This window comes from Arvicola amphibius, chromosome 5 (assembly GCF_903992535.2).
Source record: "Arvicola amphibius chromosome 5, mArvAmp1.2, whole genome shotgun sequence".
Lineage (NCBI taxonomy): Eukaryota > Metazoa > Chordata > Mammalia > Rodentia > Cricetidae > Arvicola > Arvicola amphibius.
The window spans coordinates 24,856,509-24,877,358 of record NC_052051.1 but is presented as its reverse complement, the minus strand read 5'-3'; the positions used below and the strand labels follow the sequence as shown (position 1 = coordinate 24,877,358).

Genomic DNA, 20,850 nt, shown 5'->3' with positions numbered 1-20,850 from the left:
TTGTGGCATCATGCCAGGTGATGGCTCTGGTCTTACTTTGTGTGTGTGTGGCAGGGATGCTGGGAACCAATCTAGGGTCTTCTGCATGCCAGACAAGCGTTCTACCACCAGTGACATTCCCAGCATCACATTTTGAGTTTTTGCTCAGTGTCCACTTTTCCCATAAGCTATGACAAACATAAAGTTAGGTAGTCTCATCGTTCTAGAGTCTTATGTGGACCACAGAGACGTTTCATGCATGTTTGTTGACTGAGTAGCTGACACGCTGAGTGAGCCCTAGGGAAGTTGGTCTACGATACTAAACTCTTTCTAGCTGAGTGATCCTGGGCATGGCTGGCAACAGTACCTACTTGTGTATGTTTCCAAGTCAAATGAAGCTCTCTATGTAAGTCACTCAAATCAGGGCCTTGGTCTAGACCAAACAAACAAACAAAAACCCAAAAAACAAAAAACAAACAAAAAACAAAAAACAAGAACAGGTGATGTGAGGTGATGTAGTTATTAAAAACTAAACAATTCTTTGGGGGATGTGGCTCAGTTGGTAGAGGGCCTGTCTCTCTGTGTGAGGCCTGAGTTTAATTCCCAGCACCATATAAGTTGAGCATGGTGTCATAAGCCAGTATGCCAGCCCTTGAGAAGTAGATTAGGAGCTCAGTATTGCCAGAAGTTCAAACTCAGATGCATAGAGTTCTGAGCCAGCCTGGGCTATAAGAGAGCCTAACCTTGAGATAAAAGAAACGCTGCCTGCATTTTGTCCCTCTAAGGTAGCTCTCTCCCAGGCGACCAAGCTTTCCTCGTTCACCGCGTGCAGGCTATGTTAGGGAGGCATTGCAACACTCAGAGAGGGCAGACACCCACCCTGGATCACACAGAAATGGTAGTCAACCTAAACCAGACTAGGGATCTTGCTTCCAGCCTGCGACTCCTAGTTTCCAGGCCCTGCTGGCCTGTCCTCTGACCCTGGCCCTCTGGGAGCCTGACCCCAGACCCATGGGGTTCGTAAGTCTGGTCTGGATTAGACACGCTGAGAAGCAAAGCCTGCTCCCCCGAGCCGGTTGCCCAGTGGGACCTGAGCGTACAGCTGCTGAGGCTCACAGGGACATAAATCACAGTGGCAGGAGGCCCCAAGGGCCAGGACCATCTCAGCCTCTTGAGGGCATGGGGGCCTGAGAGTCGTGGGCAGGGACACCTGGGTCCACTGGGGGTTTCTGTCCTCTCTCAGACTAAATGGACCGGGTGAGTTAGAGGGGCCAAGAAACCACTTGGCGGCCCTTGGGTCAGCATGGGCCAAGAGCCTGGCTCCAGTCCTTCAGTTTTGCAATCCTGTATACACATACGGATGGGACAAGGGCTGCAGAGAACCCTTTATACATTTTGTGCCTCCAAGACCCAATGCTTTTACCACCCAGGCACTAGCAACCCTTGCTTTTACCCCGGGGTCTTTTCTACCCAATGATTTCCTGACTTACCTTTGCTTTACCCTGCTCTCTCACCTGCCCCTTTTGGATGTATTTGAGGATGCAGTGTTGCCTGCACCATGCTCCTCCACCCAAGAGAGACACTTGCTTATTATTTTTTTTAACTAGATGATTTGTTTCTTAGCTGCATGCTTCTGGGCTTTGGTTGCCTTTTATTTTAGTTCTTGGTTTTTTATTTTTAGATATATTTATTTTGTGTGTATGGGTATTTTGTTTGTAGTGTGTCTATGCACCATGTGTGTGCCTGATGCCAGAGTGGCCAGGAGAGGGCATCAGATTTCCTAATACTGGAATTACAGATGCTTGTAAGCAGCCATGTAGGTGCTAGGAATTGAATCCTGGTCTTTTGGAAGAGCAGCAGTGTTCTAACCACGAACCATCACTCTGGCCCCCAGAAGACTTTTTTTTCTTCCAAGAACAGATTTCTTTGTAGCTTTGAAGCCTATCCTGGAACTAGCTTTGTAGATCAGGTTGGTCTCAAATGCACAGAGATCCGCTGCCTCTGCCTCCCCGAGTGCTGGGATAAAGGCGTGTGCAACCACTGCTAAGCTAGAAGACTTAATGCTTAATCAGAGGTTGTTCTTTACCTAACTGTAGCAAACTCAAATTACCTCGTAAATTTCTGTTTGCGTTTCTCTCTCTCTCTCTCTCTCCTACTCTCTCCCTCTCCTCTCGCTACTCTCCATCTCTCTCCTCTCGCCCCTCTCATACCCTCTCTCTCTCTCTTCCCAACTCCCTCCCCTCCCTCCCTACCCTCTCTCCCTCCCTACCAGTCTCTTCCTGCCTGACTTCCGTCCTTCTCCTTCCCTTCCCTTCCTTCCTTCCCTTTTTTTTTCATTTCTGACATGATCTGTCTATAGAGCCTGGTCTTGATTTGTGATCCTCCTCTTCATGGCTGTTGGAAACTTTTTTGCCGTATTTATTTATTTTTTAATTTTGGGATGCTGGAGATTAAACCCAGGACCTCATGAATGGGAAGCATGAGCTCTATGACTGAACCCTAATTTTAGATCTATCTTAATTTAACCTAATAGGACACAATCAAGGAACCATACATGGGTAAGAATCCGTGTTATAAGTCTTGTTCAGTTTCAAATGCTAAGTGATCCTGGCCCACCACTGTTCCTGTCTAGGCTCAGTTTCCGGTGGCTGTGAGTTATTTTTTTTTTTCCAAGACAGGGATTCTCTGTGTAGCCCTGGCTATCCTGGAACCTGCTCTTTAGATCAGGTAGGGCTTCAACTCAGAGATTCTCCTTCCTCTGCCTCCTGAGTCCTGGGGTTAAAGGTGTGCGCCACCACTGCCTGGCAGGCTTGGAGTGATTTTGAGGTCCAGTTGCAACCTGTGGCATAGCAGGGAGGGAGTCCCGGGTTACTGGGGCCAGGTCTCTCTGGGAAGCCTCTGGCTGTTTGCTCGTCTGGCTACCATTTCCTCATTGTGTAGTGAACACAGAACATTCTCATAGTGATGTGTCTGGGGGAGGGGGGATGATGACGCTGCCATCATTAGGATCAAGGTGGCCTGGCTCCAGCTAGCTGTCAGGGCAAGTTTGGGGGGAAGTGTGAGCTCCATTAAGAAAATGACTCTCAGAGGTCTTGGTTCATATCTATGCTTCTCCCGAGATGCGTGTTGGCCTGGCCTTGCAGCTCACAAAGACTGGCAGACATTAACTGTCCATTGCCTGGAAAAACAACAAGCCACAAATGATAGACCAGTTCGCAGCTACGAAAGGTGCAGCGGCTCCTGGAACATCAAGGGTTCTGTGAAAAATCATAAAGACTATACTGCGAGGAGAAAAATCGAGAGTGTGCAAAATTCTGTTATTGTTGTGCAAAGTAAGGCAAGTCATAGGCATACACACAAACAATATCCCCCCCCCCCAAACACACCTGTGCATAACCTGCCTACCATACACATAGATCAAGACCCAGCTTAGCAGTTACTGCCTTGGGACTGGCGGCTGGGGGAGAAGGAGGGGAAGGCCACTAATTGTCAGGATTGGGGGACACGCTTTTTCACCTGTGCACTCTGGAGCCGATATCCATGTCTCCGGCACCTGCATGTCCACGGGTGCAAGTGGGTGGTGAGAATTTACTGCATTGACTGTAAAGTACTTCCCACTTGGATGAAGCAGTTGAGAGCGTGAACTTGGTGGCTGTGGGCAACTGTACATGTGTGTGCACCAGACTCTCCAGGACTGCAGGCCAAGCTGCCATTGTCTTTGGGATGGATGATGTTTCTAGAGCCATGAAGAACTTGAACTCTTATGATAAAGATGAGTGGAGAAACCTATATTTATTGTTTTCTGCAGAGCTAGAAACCAGCACAGGACATTCCAGGAAGAACACGCAGGGAAACTCCTCATAGCTGTTGTCTTGTGGGGATGGGGGCTGAGGGAGGTGTGTGTCTTTCCTTGCTTACTATTTGATGCAATGGGAGCTGATTGCTCACTGCCCCAGAGCTCTTTAAAAAAAAAAAAAAAACACATTGCACAAAGCAAAACACTCCCTTTTCTCTTCTTCCTGCTAGGGCCTGTTAAGACATAGGGAAGGCCCAGATGGGTCAAGCAGCATTTCCCGGGTCAACCAGCAAATCTGGTGGCAGAAGTGGTCTTCCAGCCCAGAGCACCCAAGTGTCTGTGTTGCCCCCCTCCCAGGTTTCCTGCCATTGACAAGGTCATAGTCCTCTTCCTGTGGCTTTGCCAGAGGCTGCGGTACCTGGAGCAGGGTAGGCGCAGGGAGAGCAATGTGCTTTCCTAATTAGCTCCCGGAGGGGAAGTGTGGGCGCTCTGGGACACAGGACAGGCAAGACCAGTGTCCCTGGACACGGGAACTGAGGGAGAGGGCGTGGGGTAGGTCTCCTGGGCACCAGGGCCCCTGGGGGACCCTCCTCCTTCACGTCCCATGCTAATAGGCTAAGTGTGGGGCTGCACCACTGGTTCCAGCCTGAATGACAAGGGGCAGACAGTTCTGGTCCCCCTGTCGACCCTGTTTTGTCTACAGAGGACTGGGTGGGTTAGGCTTGATCCTGTGGAGACTGACACAGCTGGCTTTTGGCTACTGTCTTGTCAGCTGCAACATGGCTTCTGCCAGAGGATCAGAGCACATGGCGTGGGAGCCAGCAGTCAGTAAACATGAACTGAAACGTGCTCACTTAAATAAGAGCATAACAGAGGTGTGTGAATGTCCCTCGCCGAGAGAAGGGGGGCTGCCTGGTTGGTCCTGCCTCTCCAAGTCTTCCTCCTTGCGTGCTCTGAGCTTCTCTGATCCTGGCCTCATAGGCAACCAGGCTGAGCCAGAGACCAGAACCTCTGACTTCCCTGGACTCTAGGGGCCAGGCTGTCTGTGCCCTATTCTCAGATGAATTTGCAAAGGGGAAACTGGGGCACTGTCTCCCAGGGCTGCTGGCCCACCACCCAGAGAGGGAAGGATTGCTTTGCCCCTCCCTTTTGTTACATTTTATTTTGTGTGTATACACTGTGGAGGTCAGAGGACAACTTGTGGAGGACTGTTCTCTCCCGCCACCATGTGGGTTTCAAAGGTTGTCAAGCTTGGTGGCAAGTTTGTTTGTTTTCCAAGACAGACTTTCTCTGTAGCTTTGAAGCCTGTCCTGGCACCAGCTCTTATAGACCAAACTGGCCTCAAACTCATAGAATTCACAGAGATCCGTCTGCCTCTGCCTCCCGAGTTCTGAAATTAAAGGTGTACGTACCACTGCCTGGCTCCATGGCAAGGTTTTTTTTTTTTTTTTTTTTTTTTTTTCTGGCTGAGCCATCTCAATGGCCCCTGCTTTGGATTTTAAAAGCAGACAGACCTCAGGGTGTCACCTCTCATATACCAGTTTCCAAAACTAAGACGTTACCAGGTAAGATTCTGCCTTCTGCACTTGAGGTCAACCATGCGGGCCTGGTGGCGTGTGTGTCACACTAAGACACACTCACAGAAGGCACCGTAAACAGCTAGCCAAAGAATGGGACCTTTTCCTAACTGATCCAGACAGTAGCAAGCTCCACTGAGGGGCAGGCAGACATCACAAAAACTCCGTGACAGGAAGCCTGGAGAGAATGGTGAAGGCAGACTCCACCACAAGCCTGCTAGGAGCTTCTGAATTTGAACCATGGTTCTATTCCTTACTCAAAAATAAATAAAATGTGGATTTCTTTGGTCACTACCCAAAGGTATTCATAACAACAAACCAAGGGAAGGCTGGGAGGAAAGTCTGCCTATAGCTTCCCATCCACCGTGAGATGCCTTTGCCACAGCTGCTACAATCTTAAGTCCTAGAGAGGGGTCTGTCCCATTGTCCACATCCCTCCCCTTACTTAGCCAGGATACACATCATTTATTTAAAAATACCTTTATTTTAACCCCACTAATTCTCTCATATATCACATTCACACGTAGACACACACATGCACACACACGCACGCGCACACACACACACACACACACACACACACACACACACACTTCCAAAATAGTCTTTGGTGTTCTGAACTTTCTGCCTTGTCCCTGACCAGCTAGGCCTGGATGGTTAGATGGGTCCTCGTGGCTCTCCAGGCTGGGCCCTGTGTCCAGGCCATTGTCCTCTGGTCCCTACACAAAGGAGTGCTTTGGGCTTCTGGAATCTTCTCCCCTGTCCAATGAGGGGTTGGCTCCTGGCCTCTTTCTTTGGAGTTCTTCTTGAAGCAAACACTGCAGGGACCCAGGCTCATCGCCGAGGCCCTCGGAGGGGGGCTACACCCCTCATTTTCAAGCAGCTGCCCCCAAGGTCACGACGGTTACCCTGCAGGAGAGAAAGAGGGGTCAGGAATGAGTTGGGAACTAACTACGTGCCCAGCAACAGAGGCTTGATAAAATTCAGCCACACAGTAAGTTCTCTGTTGAAAAGGCAGAAGAGGCTCTGGGCTGTCAGGAAGCCTCATGGGGTGACAGTGTTTAGGGACAACAGCAGCGGCCGAGGGGAGCAAATGCCACTTACAGAGGGAAGTAGGTGTGTGAGCCATTGCTGAAGGGCACCCCGACACCCCTCTGGGGTCGGGCACCCCTCCTTTACAACAGCTTACTTACCCACTCCTTTCCTACCTGAAGGTCTTCTGCCTAAGAAGTCTAATACATGCTGGGTGTGTCGGCACATGCCTGGAAGCCCAGAGGCATGGAGGCGTGCCCATGGGTTTGAGGCCAGCCTGGTCTACATAGTGAATTCCAAACTGGACAGAACTACATAATATGAGACCTTGTCTCAAAAAACAGAAACGAAAACAAAACCTCCAGATTGAATACATATATATAATACACACGCCTATATGTTTGGGGCAGGAGTTGCTGGGGATTAAATCCAAGATCTTAAACACGTCAAGTAGGTTCTCTACCACTGAACTACACTCCAAAGCCATACAATTTTCACACAGTGTAAAGCATATTTTACATTAAGGGGCAAGGAAAACCCCCTGGCAGTTTCAGGTGCTGCCTGTGACGTAGGTGTGTGTGTGTGTGTGTGTGTGTCCATGCGCGCTAGCGTGTGCGCACCCAACCACTGTCTAGGCCACCCTCAAAATCAGACAGGGTTCTGGCTTCCTTGCCTCCACCCAGGGTCTCTCCTGTGCAGACAGCATACCCTTGGCACTGGTCTGACAAGAAGATTTCTCTATGATTGCTTCCCACTTGCTACTGTCTGGGACATTCCCTGGAGCAAAGCAAGGAGGGAGGCAAGCTTTGCCTCTGCTTCCCTGTCAGGCCTGGAGCCCACGAAGTGGCAGAAAACAGCATTCTTCCAGCCCGGGCCTGGGATCCTGCAGTGCCAATCAGTGCCGCTTCAAGCTAAAGGTGGCAGTCCCTGAAGCCACCAGTCCTCAGCCTTGCCCCTCACACCAAGGTGCTCAGGCTGCCCATAGGTTAGACCCTCACCGAGAGCAAGAGAGCTCACAGTCCTGGTTCTGTCTTTCTGCTTTCTGACGGTATGTAGTTCTGTAGCCTAGGTGGATCTTGAACTCCATATGCTCCAGCCGTCCTTCATCTGAGGGCTGGAGTTACAAGCCCGTGCCTAGCATTCCTTCTTTTGAGGATTCCAGCCGGAGACACCAGCTGTTTAGTAAGAGTTGGGGAGCACCCCACTGCCTGTCAAGCTGCCCCACTTCCAGGCCCCATATAGAACGGAATATCGCACGCAGTAAGTGCTCCGTCGGTTGGGAGTGGCTGAGTTGGCAGTGACCTCAGTTCATCTAGAGACCCAGTGGACCATCTGCAAGCTCTGCCTCTGCCCCAGCCCAGGTTGGGGCAGATCCATCCAGATGTGAGCCCAGCCTCCCTGGAGGCTCTCCGGGCCCAGGGACAGTATGTTCATTCACAGGCAGGGCTATTTTGAGGCCTGAGGCCATGGTCCCAGCAGAGCCTGGGGCTTGGGCTTCTCAGACAGACTCTGGCAGGAGAAGCTGAGAAGGGTGGATGGGGCAGGGAGAGGAAGGCTAGGGGACAGAACCTCCCTCCTCCCCTTCACCCTTATGTCCTCAGAGACAAGGAACACCACACCTCCCACCCTAAGTCTGGAGGTCAATGCAGAGAACTGGGTTCCGTGGGAATGCTGGGACAGTTCACCCTCCAGAACCTCAGTTTCTTCATCTGTGGAATGGACACCCCTCCAGGTGCAGTGGACTGCGAACACAGCTGTATCCACTGCTAAGAACCCCAGGAAGAGGTTTAATAAGGTCCAGAGTGAGACACTGCTGCTCTAACACGGATGCCCTGCCGGACGGAGCCTCGGGTTCCTCACCTGTAGCAGGTGTTACTTTACAGGGTAAACAAGCTTTAACACAGGTGACACACGCCAACAGGTAAAGCTTTGTGTGTGTGTATGGTACTGGGGATGAAAGAGAAGGCCTTGTCTGTGGCAGACAAGTGTTCTATTTTTGAGCTGTGGGTCCAGTCTTGTTTTTACTTTTCAAGACAGGGTCTCACTAAGCTGCCCTGCAGGCCTTACACCTGGGATCTTCTGCCTCAGCCTTCTGGATAGCTGGGGTTGCAGTGTGAGTCACCACACCCACCAAGAAGAGCTCAGTACAGAAGAACACAGCGAGTGGTCAATAAACATTCAGAGTACGATGACCACACCCTCCAGGGGCACCTCCTGCACCTTGTCTAGCCTCTGCTACTGAACTGGGCACACCAACTATATGGACCAGCTTCACAAAAGGATCCTGTCCGGCTCTGCTCCCGTTGACAGAAGGAAAAACAAGGCAGAGATATGAACCCACTTTCCCCTCGGTACTGCTACCCACAAAGGTAGTCTTAGCTCATCCCCGAGCAGGAAGGGGATGCAGGGGACTGTGTCCATGGCGACCCCCAACCCCAGACCATGCAGGACCAGAGGGGTAGGAGTGGCTTAGGAAGGAGTGGGGTCGGGGACCTTGGAGTTTCTTAACCTCAGAGCTCAGGAGTGTGCAGGGACTCACCCAAACACCTAGAATGTTCCAGACAAGTCCTGGAGGGGCTAGCACGGGCTAGAATCACCCCCTGGCCTATTCCCTGAGGAGCCTGTGTGGCTGAGCATGGCTTCTACGACCAAATTTGGTTGGGTTCTTGATCCCACAGACAGATTCCAAGGCAGCAGTCAGGCTTAGGCCAGTCACTGTGAACCATGGGACAGTCCCCCCAGTGCTACAAAGGAGCCCCCATTCAGACTGCTGTGGTGGCCGGGCGGTGGTGGCGCACGCCTTTAATCCCAGCACTCGGGAGGCAGAGGCAGGCGGATCTCTGTGAGTTCGAGGCCAGCCTGGTCTACAAGAGCTAGGTCCAGGACAGGCTCTAAAAAAGCTGCAGAGAAACCCTGTCTCGAAAAACCAAAAAAAAAAAAAAAAAAAAAAAAAAAAAAAAAGAATAAACAGACTGCTGTGGTGGTGGGCACAGCACCTTCTCGGCAGCCTGCAGGCACAGGTCCCTCCTACTGTTACTTTACTTTCCAGTTAGCCAGGCCAGAGTATTAATCCTGCCCTACCACTCCTGGGCACCTCAGGCAAGGCAGCCTTGTCCCAAGCGGGTGGGGATGGCCACAGGGCTCCCTCTGCTCCTTCAGGGACCTCAATGAAGAGTGCCCAGCACAGCTGTTGTTGGAAGATTCCTGTCCCCGTGACGGTCTACCTCCGCCTTTAACATCTTCCCACTTCTTTCTCTACAGCAGGGGTTCTATCCCAGCGGGTCACAACCCCTTGGGGGGGGGTCAATGACCCTTTCAGAAGGGTCATGTATCAGATACCCTGCACAACAGACATTGATACTGCAATTCGTAACAGTAGCAAAAGGACAGTTACAAAGTAGCAACGACATAACCTCATGGTTGGAGGGGGGGGTCGCCACAACAGGAGGAACTGTCTTAAAGGACCGTAGCATTAGGAAGGTTGAGAGCCACTGCTTTAGACCTCGTCTGCAAACCCAGGTCCTACCATGCACGCTCTAAAACACCCTTTCCCACCCTTCATCCGCGGGCCCGCCTCTGTTTCCACACATCTTTTAGAGATTTAGCACAGCTTTGCAGCCCCACTCTGGGGCTGGGCTTCTCCTGGGCTCTCAAAGTCCCATCAAACCATAATATCCTTATCTTCGTCCTCCTTTCTGCCCCTGACGCTGTCCTGAGAGAACCACATCTGCTTCTCTGGGTACATTCTCAGAGCCAACAGAAGCCAGCTGCTGGGTGGTTAAGGGAAGCTGACCAGGATGGCTGTAAAGGAGTGGTGTGTCCAGCTAGCCTTTCATCCCAGGTGCACACCTGAAGGCCCAGCTCTGACTTCCCTCCCCAGCCTGGGGCACTGACAGGGACCCTCCAAAGGGTACCTACCGCTCAGAGGTTAAGAAGACTCACTCAGAGAAGCTGAGGCATTTGCGTGCTGGGAAGACATTGGGAATTTGAGCCAGAGGACTGGTCTGAAGCTAGGCCACTGAGGCCTTCCCAGGGTGGAGCTGAGACCAGTGTGCTGGGCTGAAGGGGACTGAATACAGCCCCCATGATCTTTCTCTCACTGACCGTGGGAAGTAAGGCAAGCCTCTCTGAGCCTCAGTTTCTCCAGGTGTAAACAGTAGCTGTTGACTTAAGTCACACAGGCAGGCTTCCTCGCTGTAAGACAAGCCCAGGCTGGAAAGGGTGGGAGCCTGAGGGGCCAAGCAGGCCTGGGCAGTTTTGGCTAGGAGGCCCCAGAGACTTCTGTGGCTCCCCAGTGCTCAGCCAGTCTCTTAACTTAGAGACAAGCAGACGATGGTGTCCCTTCCTAACCCTATATCCTTCTGGGGCTGGGCACTCTTCAAGGACCCTTTCCAGCACACGTGTTGGGACCTCGGGCTCTGGAGTAGAGATGTCGCCATTTTCTTCCCAGTCTCCTACTGTTGGGTCAAGCCTTAGGATCTGGAACAGTTTATTAGGGACAATGTTAGCTCAGAGTGATGCCTGCTACCTAGTAAACCCAGAGCCTGCTTCCTGTAAGTACCCTTATTTGAAGCGCCTCAGCGATAACTGAGGGAACAACCAGCTACCTGCCCAGAGGACGAGCATCAGGCAAAGAGGAAGATCCCAGAGTGCGGGTACCTCTCAAGGTGCAACTAAGTCAGACCGGAGCTTACTGGACTCCCTATACGCTTTCTGTTTGTGGGTTAAGCAAGAGGCTCTGCTGCACTTTATTTCTAGGGCATGAGACACCGCCACCACCGCTACTCCGAGGTAGCTTCAAAGGGGGTCCCTGGCTCCTGGGAGGTCCGCCCCCGCCCCCAACCCTGACGATCTGGCTGCAGCAGGAGTGCTGTGCACTCACCCCTTTGCGCTGGTTGCTGAGACAGAAGGTGCAGATGGAGCGCGGCTGACGGCCGTCGGCGGCGGGGACCGCGCTCTTGCCACCGCCCGCCGCGCGGAAACACGGCTGCCCGTCGTCGGCCGAGTCTCCCAGCAGCAGCACGTTGGCCAGGTGCGCGATGTAGCTGGACGCCAGACGCAGCGTCTCGATCTTGGACAGCTTTCGGTCCACCGGCTCGGTTGGAATGAGCGTGCGCAGGGCGGTGAAGGCCGTGTTCACGCTCTGTGTGCGGTCCCGCTCGCGTGCGTTGGCCGCCTGTCGCTGCCGCACCACTACCACCGGGCCCGAGCCGCTGCTTGCCCGTCGCCCGCCCCCGGGACCCGGGCCGCGCCGCGCCGCCTCCAGCCCTTCGCAGCACCCGAACGACTGGTCCGACGCGTCGCTCTCACTGCGGTTCTCCTCGTCCTCGCTCAGCAGCCGCACGTCCGGATACAGCACGTGCGCGCCGACCGGGCGCAGCAGCGCAAACGCCATGGGCGCCCGGCCGCGGGCCTCCGCGCGCCTATTTCCCCGAGCCGCCGCCCCCGCAGTGCGCTCCCGCGCGCTCCCACGGACTGGCCGGTCGCCGCCTTATAGCCGGGGGAGGAGCCAATCACGAGGCGGTCCCGGCGTGGCCAAAGGGACGCCACCCCGTCCCGCCCCACCACGCCCCGGCCAATGACGATGCGCCTGCTTCTGGGTCCCCCAAGTTGAAAGTGGCCCCGAACTCTTGGCCCTTCCCTAATGCTCTGGGCTTGAGATGACCAGGGGCTCAGATCCGGACTTCTGGGAGACCGTTTACTCCTTCCCATTATAAGACTAGTCCCCTGCTCAAAAGTCGAATCCAGTATCCTAGCAACTCCGGTGTACCGTTAGAACCGCGGCCAGGGGCTTTGAACTAAGTTTCTCAGACTAGGCTATGCTCCGTTCAGCAGTTCTATTGTGGCCCAGGAAACTGCATTTTAAACGAGCTCACAAGCGTAAACAATGATGCTGGAGCTGTCCGGGGGGAGCGAAGTCCCCTCTCTTACTGACATTTTTCTTTTCTTTCCTCGGTACTGGCTGATTTTCTGTCAACTTATACAAGCTAGAGTCATCAGAGAGGAGAGAGCCTCAGCTGAGGAAATGCCTCCATGAGATCCAACTATACAAGTATTTTCTCAATTAGTGATCAAAGGGCGGCGCAGCCATGGTGGGTGGGTGATACCATCCCTGGGCAGGCGGTCCTGGATTCTGTAAGAAGGCAGGCGAACAGGCCAGGGGAAGCAAGCCAGTAAACAGCTTCCCTCCACCACCTCTACATCAACTCCTACCTCCGGGATCCTACCCTATTTGAGTTCCTGTCCTGACTTCCTTCAATGATGAGCAGCAATGTGGAAGTGTAAGCCAAATAAACTCTTTCCTCCCCAACTTGCTTTTTGGTTATGGTGTTTCATTGCAGCAACAAAAACCCTGACTTAAGATGCCCCCTTCCCAGGAAAACACCCAAGTTCCGTTCAGTCACTTAATTATTTGGCAGGGCTCTACTATATGTCAGGCATGGTTTTAGTTGGAAGATAAAGATCAGAACAAAGTCACCTTTGCCTTTTCAGACCCTGGAGACTGGTGGAGCCAACAGGGCAGATAAAGTTGCAGGACAGTGCCCACTGTGCAGATCTGACTTCACTGCTCTTGGAATCCCCTGTCAATGCCGCCCCTCCCTCTTCTTTCAGAATTTCAGGCTGCAGCCTGGGTGTTCTCTTCAGAGAACCTGGGAAGAAGAATAACTGAGTAGATGAGGGCCACTGGGGTCCTCATGTCAGGCATACCTGCTTCTCAGTGCCATCCCAGAACTGGCATAAATCAGCATCCACTTGGCCTTGAAAATACCGTTATTTTCCTCTCAAAGGTGACTAGAACTGCAGAGAGTGCAAGGCTTCTAGGAGCTTCTTGGTTCTCTGAAAGACCCCTTTCCCGCTCCAAGGGCTGTGTTTCTCCAGCCCCTGATCTAGCACAGAAGGGGCCCAGGACTGAGCCGCTGGGAGAGGAAACCCTTAAGTCTTCAGAGCCCGAGGTCTGTAGGGATAGTCTGTCCCCACACCTGGTCTCCCCACCCCCATACCATCTGACCGTGACCCAGCCAGGCTGGGCTGTAGTGAGGAGCCTCTTCGGGCCCCTCCCCACGGGGCCAGCCGCGTAAGCAGCTCCAGTGCTCCAGCCGCGGCTGCTTCCTGAGACCATGAATTATTACTGACCCGGAGATTTCCTTCCCTGTCTGCGCCTCCTCACAGGGGCTCCCTGCTCTCTTCACTTTCGCTTTCTCCTGGTTTTCCCCCTCCCCTCTGCTCCTGACCCTCTGGGGGCTTGGAATTCCTGTCCAGCCCCCTCCCAATCCCAGATCCAAACTGGAGAAGCCTGAGAGGCAGGAGGGGCCCCGCCTCCGAAGACTCATTCATTCAGTTGCTCTTTGGGCAGGTTTGGACACAAGGGACCTTGGAAGTAAAATAAAACCATGAATGAGACCGAGTGGCTGGCTGCAGCAGAGGAAAGAGAGCCGTAAACAAAGAATTTCAGGACAATATGATCAGAGCCAGCCAGGGGCTGGCATCAAAGAAATCTGGCTTTAGTTCAAGGCCAGCAGCTTCTTGGGGTCTCATTTTTGCTGCCCTGGAAAATGGAGTTAATAATATCTCACATTCTTAGGGCCAGTGATTATCCCTAGATCCTATGTCAAGAAATCAGAGCATACAGTGGATACCAGAAGGGAGTTTGTATTATTTTGCCCATGACTTGGAAGGACCAAGTGATATCTGCTCTTCCAAGACTTGTCCCCAGGAACGGACCAGAGAGCTTCTGCTGGTTCTTGGCCCATCTGTGTGAGAGCCTCAGCTCCTTTAGTCCTTGTCCCTCATGCTGCTTCAGCCGCACTGGCTTTTCTGTCCATCCCCAGAGCCCACCTCTGAAAATACCACTGTCTCCAGACATACCTGTAAAGGATCCCCTCATTTTCTCCAAATCTCATCTCTGTCAGAGGCCTTCTCTGACTGCCAGGGCTAGAGCGGTAACTGTCCCTCTCACCTGCTGGTATCCCAGCCCTTCCTGACCACCTTATCTTTGGAGGTTATGAAAATCTTAGTCTATGGATATTAACTGTCGCTGATGGGTGGTGTTGTTTGTTGACTTGACAAAGTCTAGAATCACTAGGCCCTCTGAAGATGCCTGTGATCGTCTTTCTTAATTGGGTGTATTGAAGTGTGAAGGCCCTGAATGTAAGTGACATCATTTCATGGGCTGGGCTCTGGACCAATGAAAAGGAGGGATCTGAGCATTAACAAGCATCCATCCCTCCCCTGCTCTCTGCTTCTTATTACAGACACAATGAGATTGGCTGCTCAAGCTCCTGTTATTCCCCTGCAATGACCGCCAGTTAGCTTGAACAGTAAGCCGAAATCAACCCTTTTCCCCTTAAGCTGCCTTCTTAGGGTAATTTTGTCATAGCAATGGGAAGACACAGCAACAGCAGTGCTGTGTGTCTGGCAGTTTTTGGAAGCTGAGAAGGCAGCTGTAAACACATTCTCCCTGTCTCCCCACACTGTCTCTGCTAGAATAAAACCTCCATAGGAGAAGGACTTTGTGAATTTTGCTCATTATACTTCCTGCCCATTGCTGCCTCAGGATGACCACTCTTCCCATTTTATAGACAGAGAAACTGAGGTTCGTCAAGGAAGAATAGGTGACTTGCCAGGGATCAACCATCCAGCCAGAGCAAGTGTTCAGCCGGTCTGACTCCAGAACGCTCCTTCTACTTTGCCTGGCATCTGAGGCAGTCCAGTGGATGTGACGGCTGACTGAAGGCCATTCAACAAGAGAAGGAAGGTTCCTGGCCAAGGGAGCAGCAGCTGGCCTGTCTCCCTGCCTGAGCATTGCCTGGCTTTCCGAGCCATGGAAGCTCTTGTGTTTGTTCAGTGGTACCAACTATGTAGCCTCTGGGCCTTTGTCCCACCATTCTTCTTGGTTGGAGGGCCTGTCTCTCTGAATAGGACCAGACCAAGCCCGTGCCTGGATTTAGTGCAGCTTCTCTCTCTAGTCTGCTCTGTGGCTCACTCCCACCCTGGTGCAGCATCTTCCGGTACCTCATGGGTTCTCTTTCTTTGTCCTGATCCCTACCTAGATTCCACTTGACTATTTTTATTAAATATAATGTTTTGTTGGGGGGATGCACTCCCAGAACTCAGGAGGCTGAGGCAGGCAGATTTCTGAGTTCAAGGCCAGCATGTTCTACAGAATGAGTTGCAGAACAAACTACATATATATATTATTTTAGACTTTCATACATGTATCCAATGTGTTTTTGAGTCTATACTCTCTCCACCTTCCCCCAATTCCTCCCAGATCCACCCCCACCCGCTCCAAACTTTGTTCCTGCCTCCCCTTAATATAACCCACTGAGCCCCATAGTGATACTTTTGAGATGTATTCTGGATACAGATGCGTCCTTATCAATTACTTAGGTGCTAATTGCGTGAGTGGGTCAAACTGCAGATGGTGCTTTCCACAGGCCAGCTTCTTGGAGGATTTCCTTTTGTTTAATTTTGCTTCCTTGCCGCTGTTCTGTGTGCAGTCTCACACGTGTCCCCTGTTGCTAGGCACGTGTAGTGAGCATTCATCACCAGGCCTCCATCCTTGGTGGCAGATCCTGGCTTCCTCTGGCTTCCCTTGAAGCAAAGGGACGTGAACTTCCGGCACGCGACTCAGCAGCTCCTGTATGTGTGCGTATGTACGCGTATGCATGTGTGTGTACTTACGTGCATATGTACATGTGCTTATGCACATATGTTTGTACATCTATATGTGTGACTGTGTCCTTCTGTGTGACTCTGGGGTGTTCACACCAGGACAGCATGGCTGAGGACACAAAGGCCTCAGGACCATGCACTCTACTATGTGATGCCTGCCTCAGTCCTCACACCCCTCAGCAAAATGTGGGGTCTACTTTGCCCCTGACTCTTAGAATTAGCCGACTTCCTCATGAGAGAGAAATGGGTGCCAGACACGCTTGTTCTCCATCTCTGGCTTTCTTCCTCAGCAGATGGTACACTGTCGAGGCAGGGAAGGCATGACAGCACGCTAGGCTGGAGCCTGGCACAGTGTGAGCAATAATGAGCATATTAATGAATGAACTACTGAATGAAGCGGCTACAGATCCCAAGCTACATGGTTGCTGTGGTGGTTAATCTTAACCATCAGCTTGATTGTCACTGGGATCTTCCTGTCTTTGTTCTCCGCACTGGGATTTGACGTGTACCATCACACTCAATTTTTTATTTTAATTTTGTGTGTACGGGTGTTTTGTCTGCATGTACCACATACATACCTGGTGCTCTCAGAGGCTAGAAGAAGGCACTGGATTTCCTGGGAGTGGAGTTACAGGTGGCTGTGGGTGCTAGAAATCAAGCCCAGGTCCTATGCTAGAGCAGTTGGTACTCTTTTTTTTTTTTTTTCTTTCGAGACAGAGTTTTTCTGTAATGGCTCTGGCTGTCCCAGAACTCACTCTGTAGTCCAGGCTGGCCTCAAACTCTCAGATTCACCTGATTCTGCCTCCTGAGTCCTGGGAATAAAGGTGTATACCACCACAGCCAGTACTCTTAACTAACGAGCTAATTTCCAGACCTGTAAGCATAGACTATTCATTTGTTCCCAGCCACTCAAGACCCAAATAACCACACAGAAATTATATTAATTACAACATTGCTTGGACTATTAGCTCGGGTTTCTTATTAACTAACTCTCACATCTTAAATTAACCCGTTTCTATTAATCTGTGTACCACCACGAGGCTCTGGCTTACCGGGCAAGGTTCTGAGAGTCTGTTTCTTTCAGCAGCTACATGGCGTCTCCTTGATTCTGCCTACTTTCTCTCTACCTCTGTTTGGATTTCCTGCCTGGATTTACTCTGCCAAACCACTGACCAAAATAGCTTTGTTGATCAACCAATAAAAGCAACACATATACAGAAGGACCTCCCACATCACAGACCTACATCTAGGCTTTTAAAAGTGGGTTTGGGGGATCACACTCAGCTTCTCATCAACTGAGTCACCTCCCCAACCTGGATCCTGAAGTCCTTAGCTGCAGAAATCTTAACAAACAATGAAGATAATCAACAAAGGCTAGAAGAAGAGAGAATTAATAACAACAATCATTTTAGCTGCATGTTTTAATTCTTCCTTCTGGGATATGTGACTGGGAAGCCATAGCTATCAGAGAGTATAGCAGCACCAGGGTGCAGGGTGCCGGTGTGAGCAGCCTGGATGTTTTTTAACTGCACAGCTTAGGCACTGACCAGGCCCAGCACACTGATGAAAGCCAGTATTGATGCTACAGGCCTGTGGGTTAAGGTGTTTCCTTGTGCAGAGCTCAGTCAATAAAGCAGGATATGCTGCCACCTCTCTGCTCTATTTTATGTGACTTCCACTCTCTAGGTTGCTTCATGGACTGGAATGACTGCTGAATCCGCGCTGGCCGCATTCCCGTAGGGTGTATGTGGGAGGCAGCAGCAGGGGTAGCAGAAGGCGGAAGGTGGAGGACACCCTACCCTCTAGGCATTTGTCTGGGAGTCACAGCCTCAGTTCTGCTCACAGGCCACTAGCCTACTCTTGTGGTTTGACTAAACTTGGATGGATATAGTCATTATCGCTGGGGGCCACACATGCAAGTGAGTACTGAGTTGCTATTCGTAAAGAAGAAAGCACAAATGGATTGTAGGAAACGAGGATGCAGCAGAAGAGATGCCCACTCCTGAGTTGGCATAGCGTCACACCGTCAAGTTCACTGTTGTCACTGGCTTGTACCACCGTGTGATCTTAGAAATCTGCATCTCAGGACCTCAGGAAAGCCACCTCGTGGCTGTGAGGGTTGTGAGAGTTTAGGAAACCATTGTTTGCAACTGACAGACATCCAGTAACTCCCTGTGCATTATTTTTTCATCATTTTTAAAATTTATTTTACATACCAACCACAGTTTTTCCTCCCTCCTCTCCTCCCACCCCTTAGCCCCCCCTTCCCATCCACTCCTCCTCCATCTCCACCCAGACTGGGTAAGGCCTCCCATGATAATCAACAAAGCATAGCACATCAAGCTGAGGCAGGACCAAGCTCCTCTCCCCCGCTCCCCGCCCCCCGCCCCGTATCAAGGCTGAACAAGGCATCCCACTACAGGGAATAGGTTCCAAAGAGCCTGCTCATGCATCAGGAACAGGTCCTGATCTCACTGCTAGGGGCCCTACAAAAAGACCAAGCCACACAGTTGCCACCCAGATGCAGTTGCTCTCATTCTGGCTCCCTAGCTGTCTGTCCTGAGTCTTTGAGTTCCCACAAGCTCAGGTCAGCAGTCTCTGTGGTTTTTCCCATCATGATCTTGACCACACCCCCTTGCTCATGCAATCCCTCCACCCTCGCTTCAATCTTGGAACTCAGCCCAGTGATTGGCTGTGGATCTCTGCATTTGCTTCCATCAGGTACTGGATGATGGCTCTATGATGACAACTAGGGCAGTCATCAATCTGATTACAGAGGAAGGCCAATTCAGGCACCCTCTCCAGCTATGAGTCAGCTGGGTTTATCCTTGTGGGTTCCCAGGAGCCTCCCTGGCACCAGGTTTCTCCCTAATTCCACAATGACCTCTGTCTATCAAGATATCTCCCCATCACTCTCCCTCTCTGTCCAGCCCTCCCTGTGCATTATTTAGCCCTGCAAGGGGTTTCCCTAAAGTCACACAGCCAGAAAGTGGACAAGTGAAGAGTTGGGACAGAGGGTGATCTTCTCTTGCTTTGTATATTGGAATGACATAAATACTTGCTACAGTTTAATATAGCCAAACCTTGTAAAAGGAGACTTTGCTTTGGTTTCCCAACTGCTCAGACCCAAATAATCACACAGAAATTATATTAATTGCAACACTGCTTGGTTTATTAGCTCAGACTTCTTATTAACTAACTTTTACACCTTAAATTAACCAATTTCTATTAATCTGTATAGCACCACGAGGCTGTGGCTTACTGGGCAAGGTTCTGGACATCTGTCTCTTTCAGCAGCTACATGGCACCTGCCTGACTCTGCCTTCTTCCTCCCAGCATTCAGTTTAGTTTTTCTGCCTAGCTCTATTCTGCCCTGCCATAGGCCAAAGAAGTTTGTTCGTTTGTTTGTTTGTTTATTTATTTATTTATTTATTGGTTTTTCGAGACAGGGTTTCCCTGTAGTTTCTAGAGCCTGTCCTGGAACTAGCTCTTGTAGACCAGGCTGGCCTCGAACTCAGAGATCCGCCTGCTTCTACCTCCCGAGTGCTGGGATTAAAGGCGTGCGCCACCACCGCCCGGTTAGAAGCTTCTTTATTAACCAATGGTAATAAAACATGTTCATAGCCTACAGAGGGGAATCCCACATCAAAAGCTGGCCTTGAAGTTTCTTTCTATGTAGCCAAGGTGACCTTGAACTTCTGACCCTCCTACCTCCATCATCCAAGAGCCAAGATTACAGATGTGGTACCAGTGTTCCCAGTTTCATATGGTGCTGCTGATCATGCATTCCAGGTAAGCATTCTACCAATTGAGCCATAACCTCAGCCTTTAAATAATATCATGAAATGCTTGCTGCAGACCAGGTACTCTCCTTAGCAGAGATGTGCTCCTTCCTTCGTTTCCCAGAGTGGTCTTCTGAGCTGAGTGCTAACATGCCATCTTGCAAATGAGTAGACTGGAGAACGAGGAGGCTGTGTAACTTGCTAGGGCCATGTATCCGAGTGACTAGAATTATTGTCGGTGCATTGCTCACAGAGGGGACAGGGAATGTAAGTTCAGACGCTCAGGAAGATCTGCCCCAGGGACAGTGGACCTGATCATCATCTGTAATGACTTGATTTTGCCCTGCAGACGATGTCATTTTGGGGACAGAATAGAACTTCACAGGAATGGAGAGAAGGGTGGTGCCACCATGGGAAATGTCAGGCTGTTGCTAAAGGCTATGCAGGAGAAGCAAGCAAGCACCAAATGGTTTAGCCCACCTAGCTGCCAGGAGTTGGCCTTGACATGAAATGAGATGGAGGCACCCAGCTGATGTGAGAGGTCAAGGAGACAGTGTAGGGTGGGGTGTGGCTTGGTGATAGAGCACACGGCTGTGGTTTGTCCAGCTTAAGAAAGGGGATTTCAGAGGGGGTTACAGTTTCAATGTCCCCCCAAAGGTTCTATATAAAGACCAAAAGCAAGCCATTACCACGCATAGCACACTGTGTGCCAGGAACTGAGCTGACTGTTGTATACTTTGTTATTCCATTCCCAACACCCTGGAACCTGGGTGTGGTAATCACCATCACACTCCAGAATAGGAATTTGTCTTGGAGGTGTTAGGGAGTTCACCTAGGATTCTACCTGGAGGAGAGGTATAGGCAGATGCCCAGGCCTCTCTTTTTCATGTCTGTTGACAGGTGTAGTAGCTTAAAAAACATGACACCCCCACTCTGCCTATCAAGATCTGCCCTCTAAAGCCCAGGGACTGTCATGGAAGGGGGCGGCAGAAGGAATGTTAAGAATCAG

At 51.1% G+C, this 20,850-nt stretch overlaps 1 protein-coding gene across 1 annotated transcript; it reads right to left on the bottom strand.

The window, feature by feature from the left end:
• Positions 1-6,186: 6,186 nt before the first annotated feature.
• On the bottom strand, positions 6,187-11,779 carry Tcf15 (transcription factor 15). Its single transcript, XM_038332154.1, has 2 exons — positions 11,267-11,779; positions 6,187-6,261 (listed from the first exon to the last, which is right to left on the bottom strand). The coding sequence occupies exons 1-2, from the start codon at positions 11,777-11,779 to the stop codon at positions 6,187-6,189; spliced, it is 588 nt and encodes a 195-aa protein (XP_038188082.1).
• Positions 11,780-20,850: the final 9,071 nt, after the last annotated feature.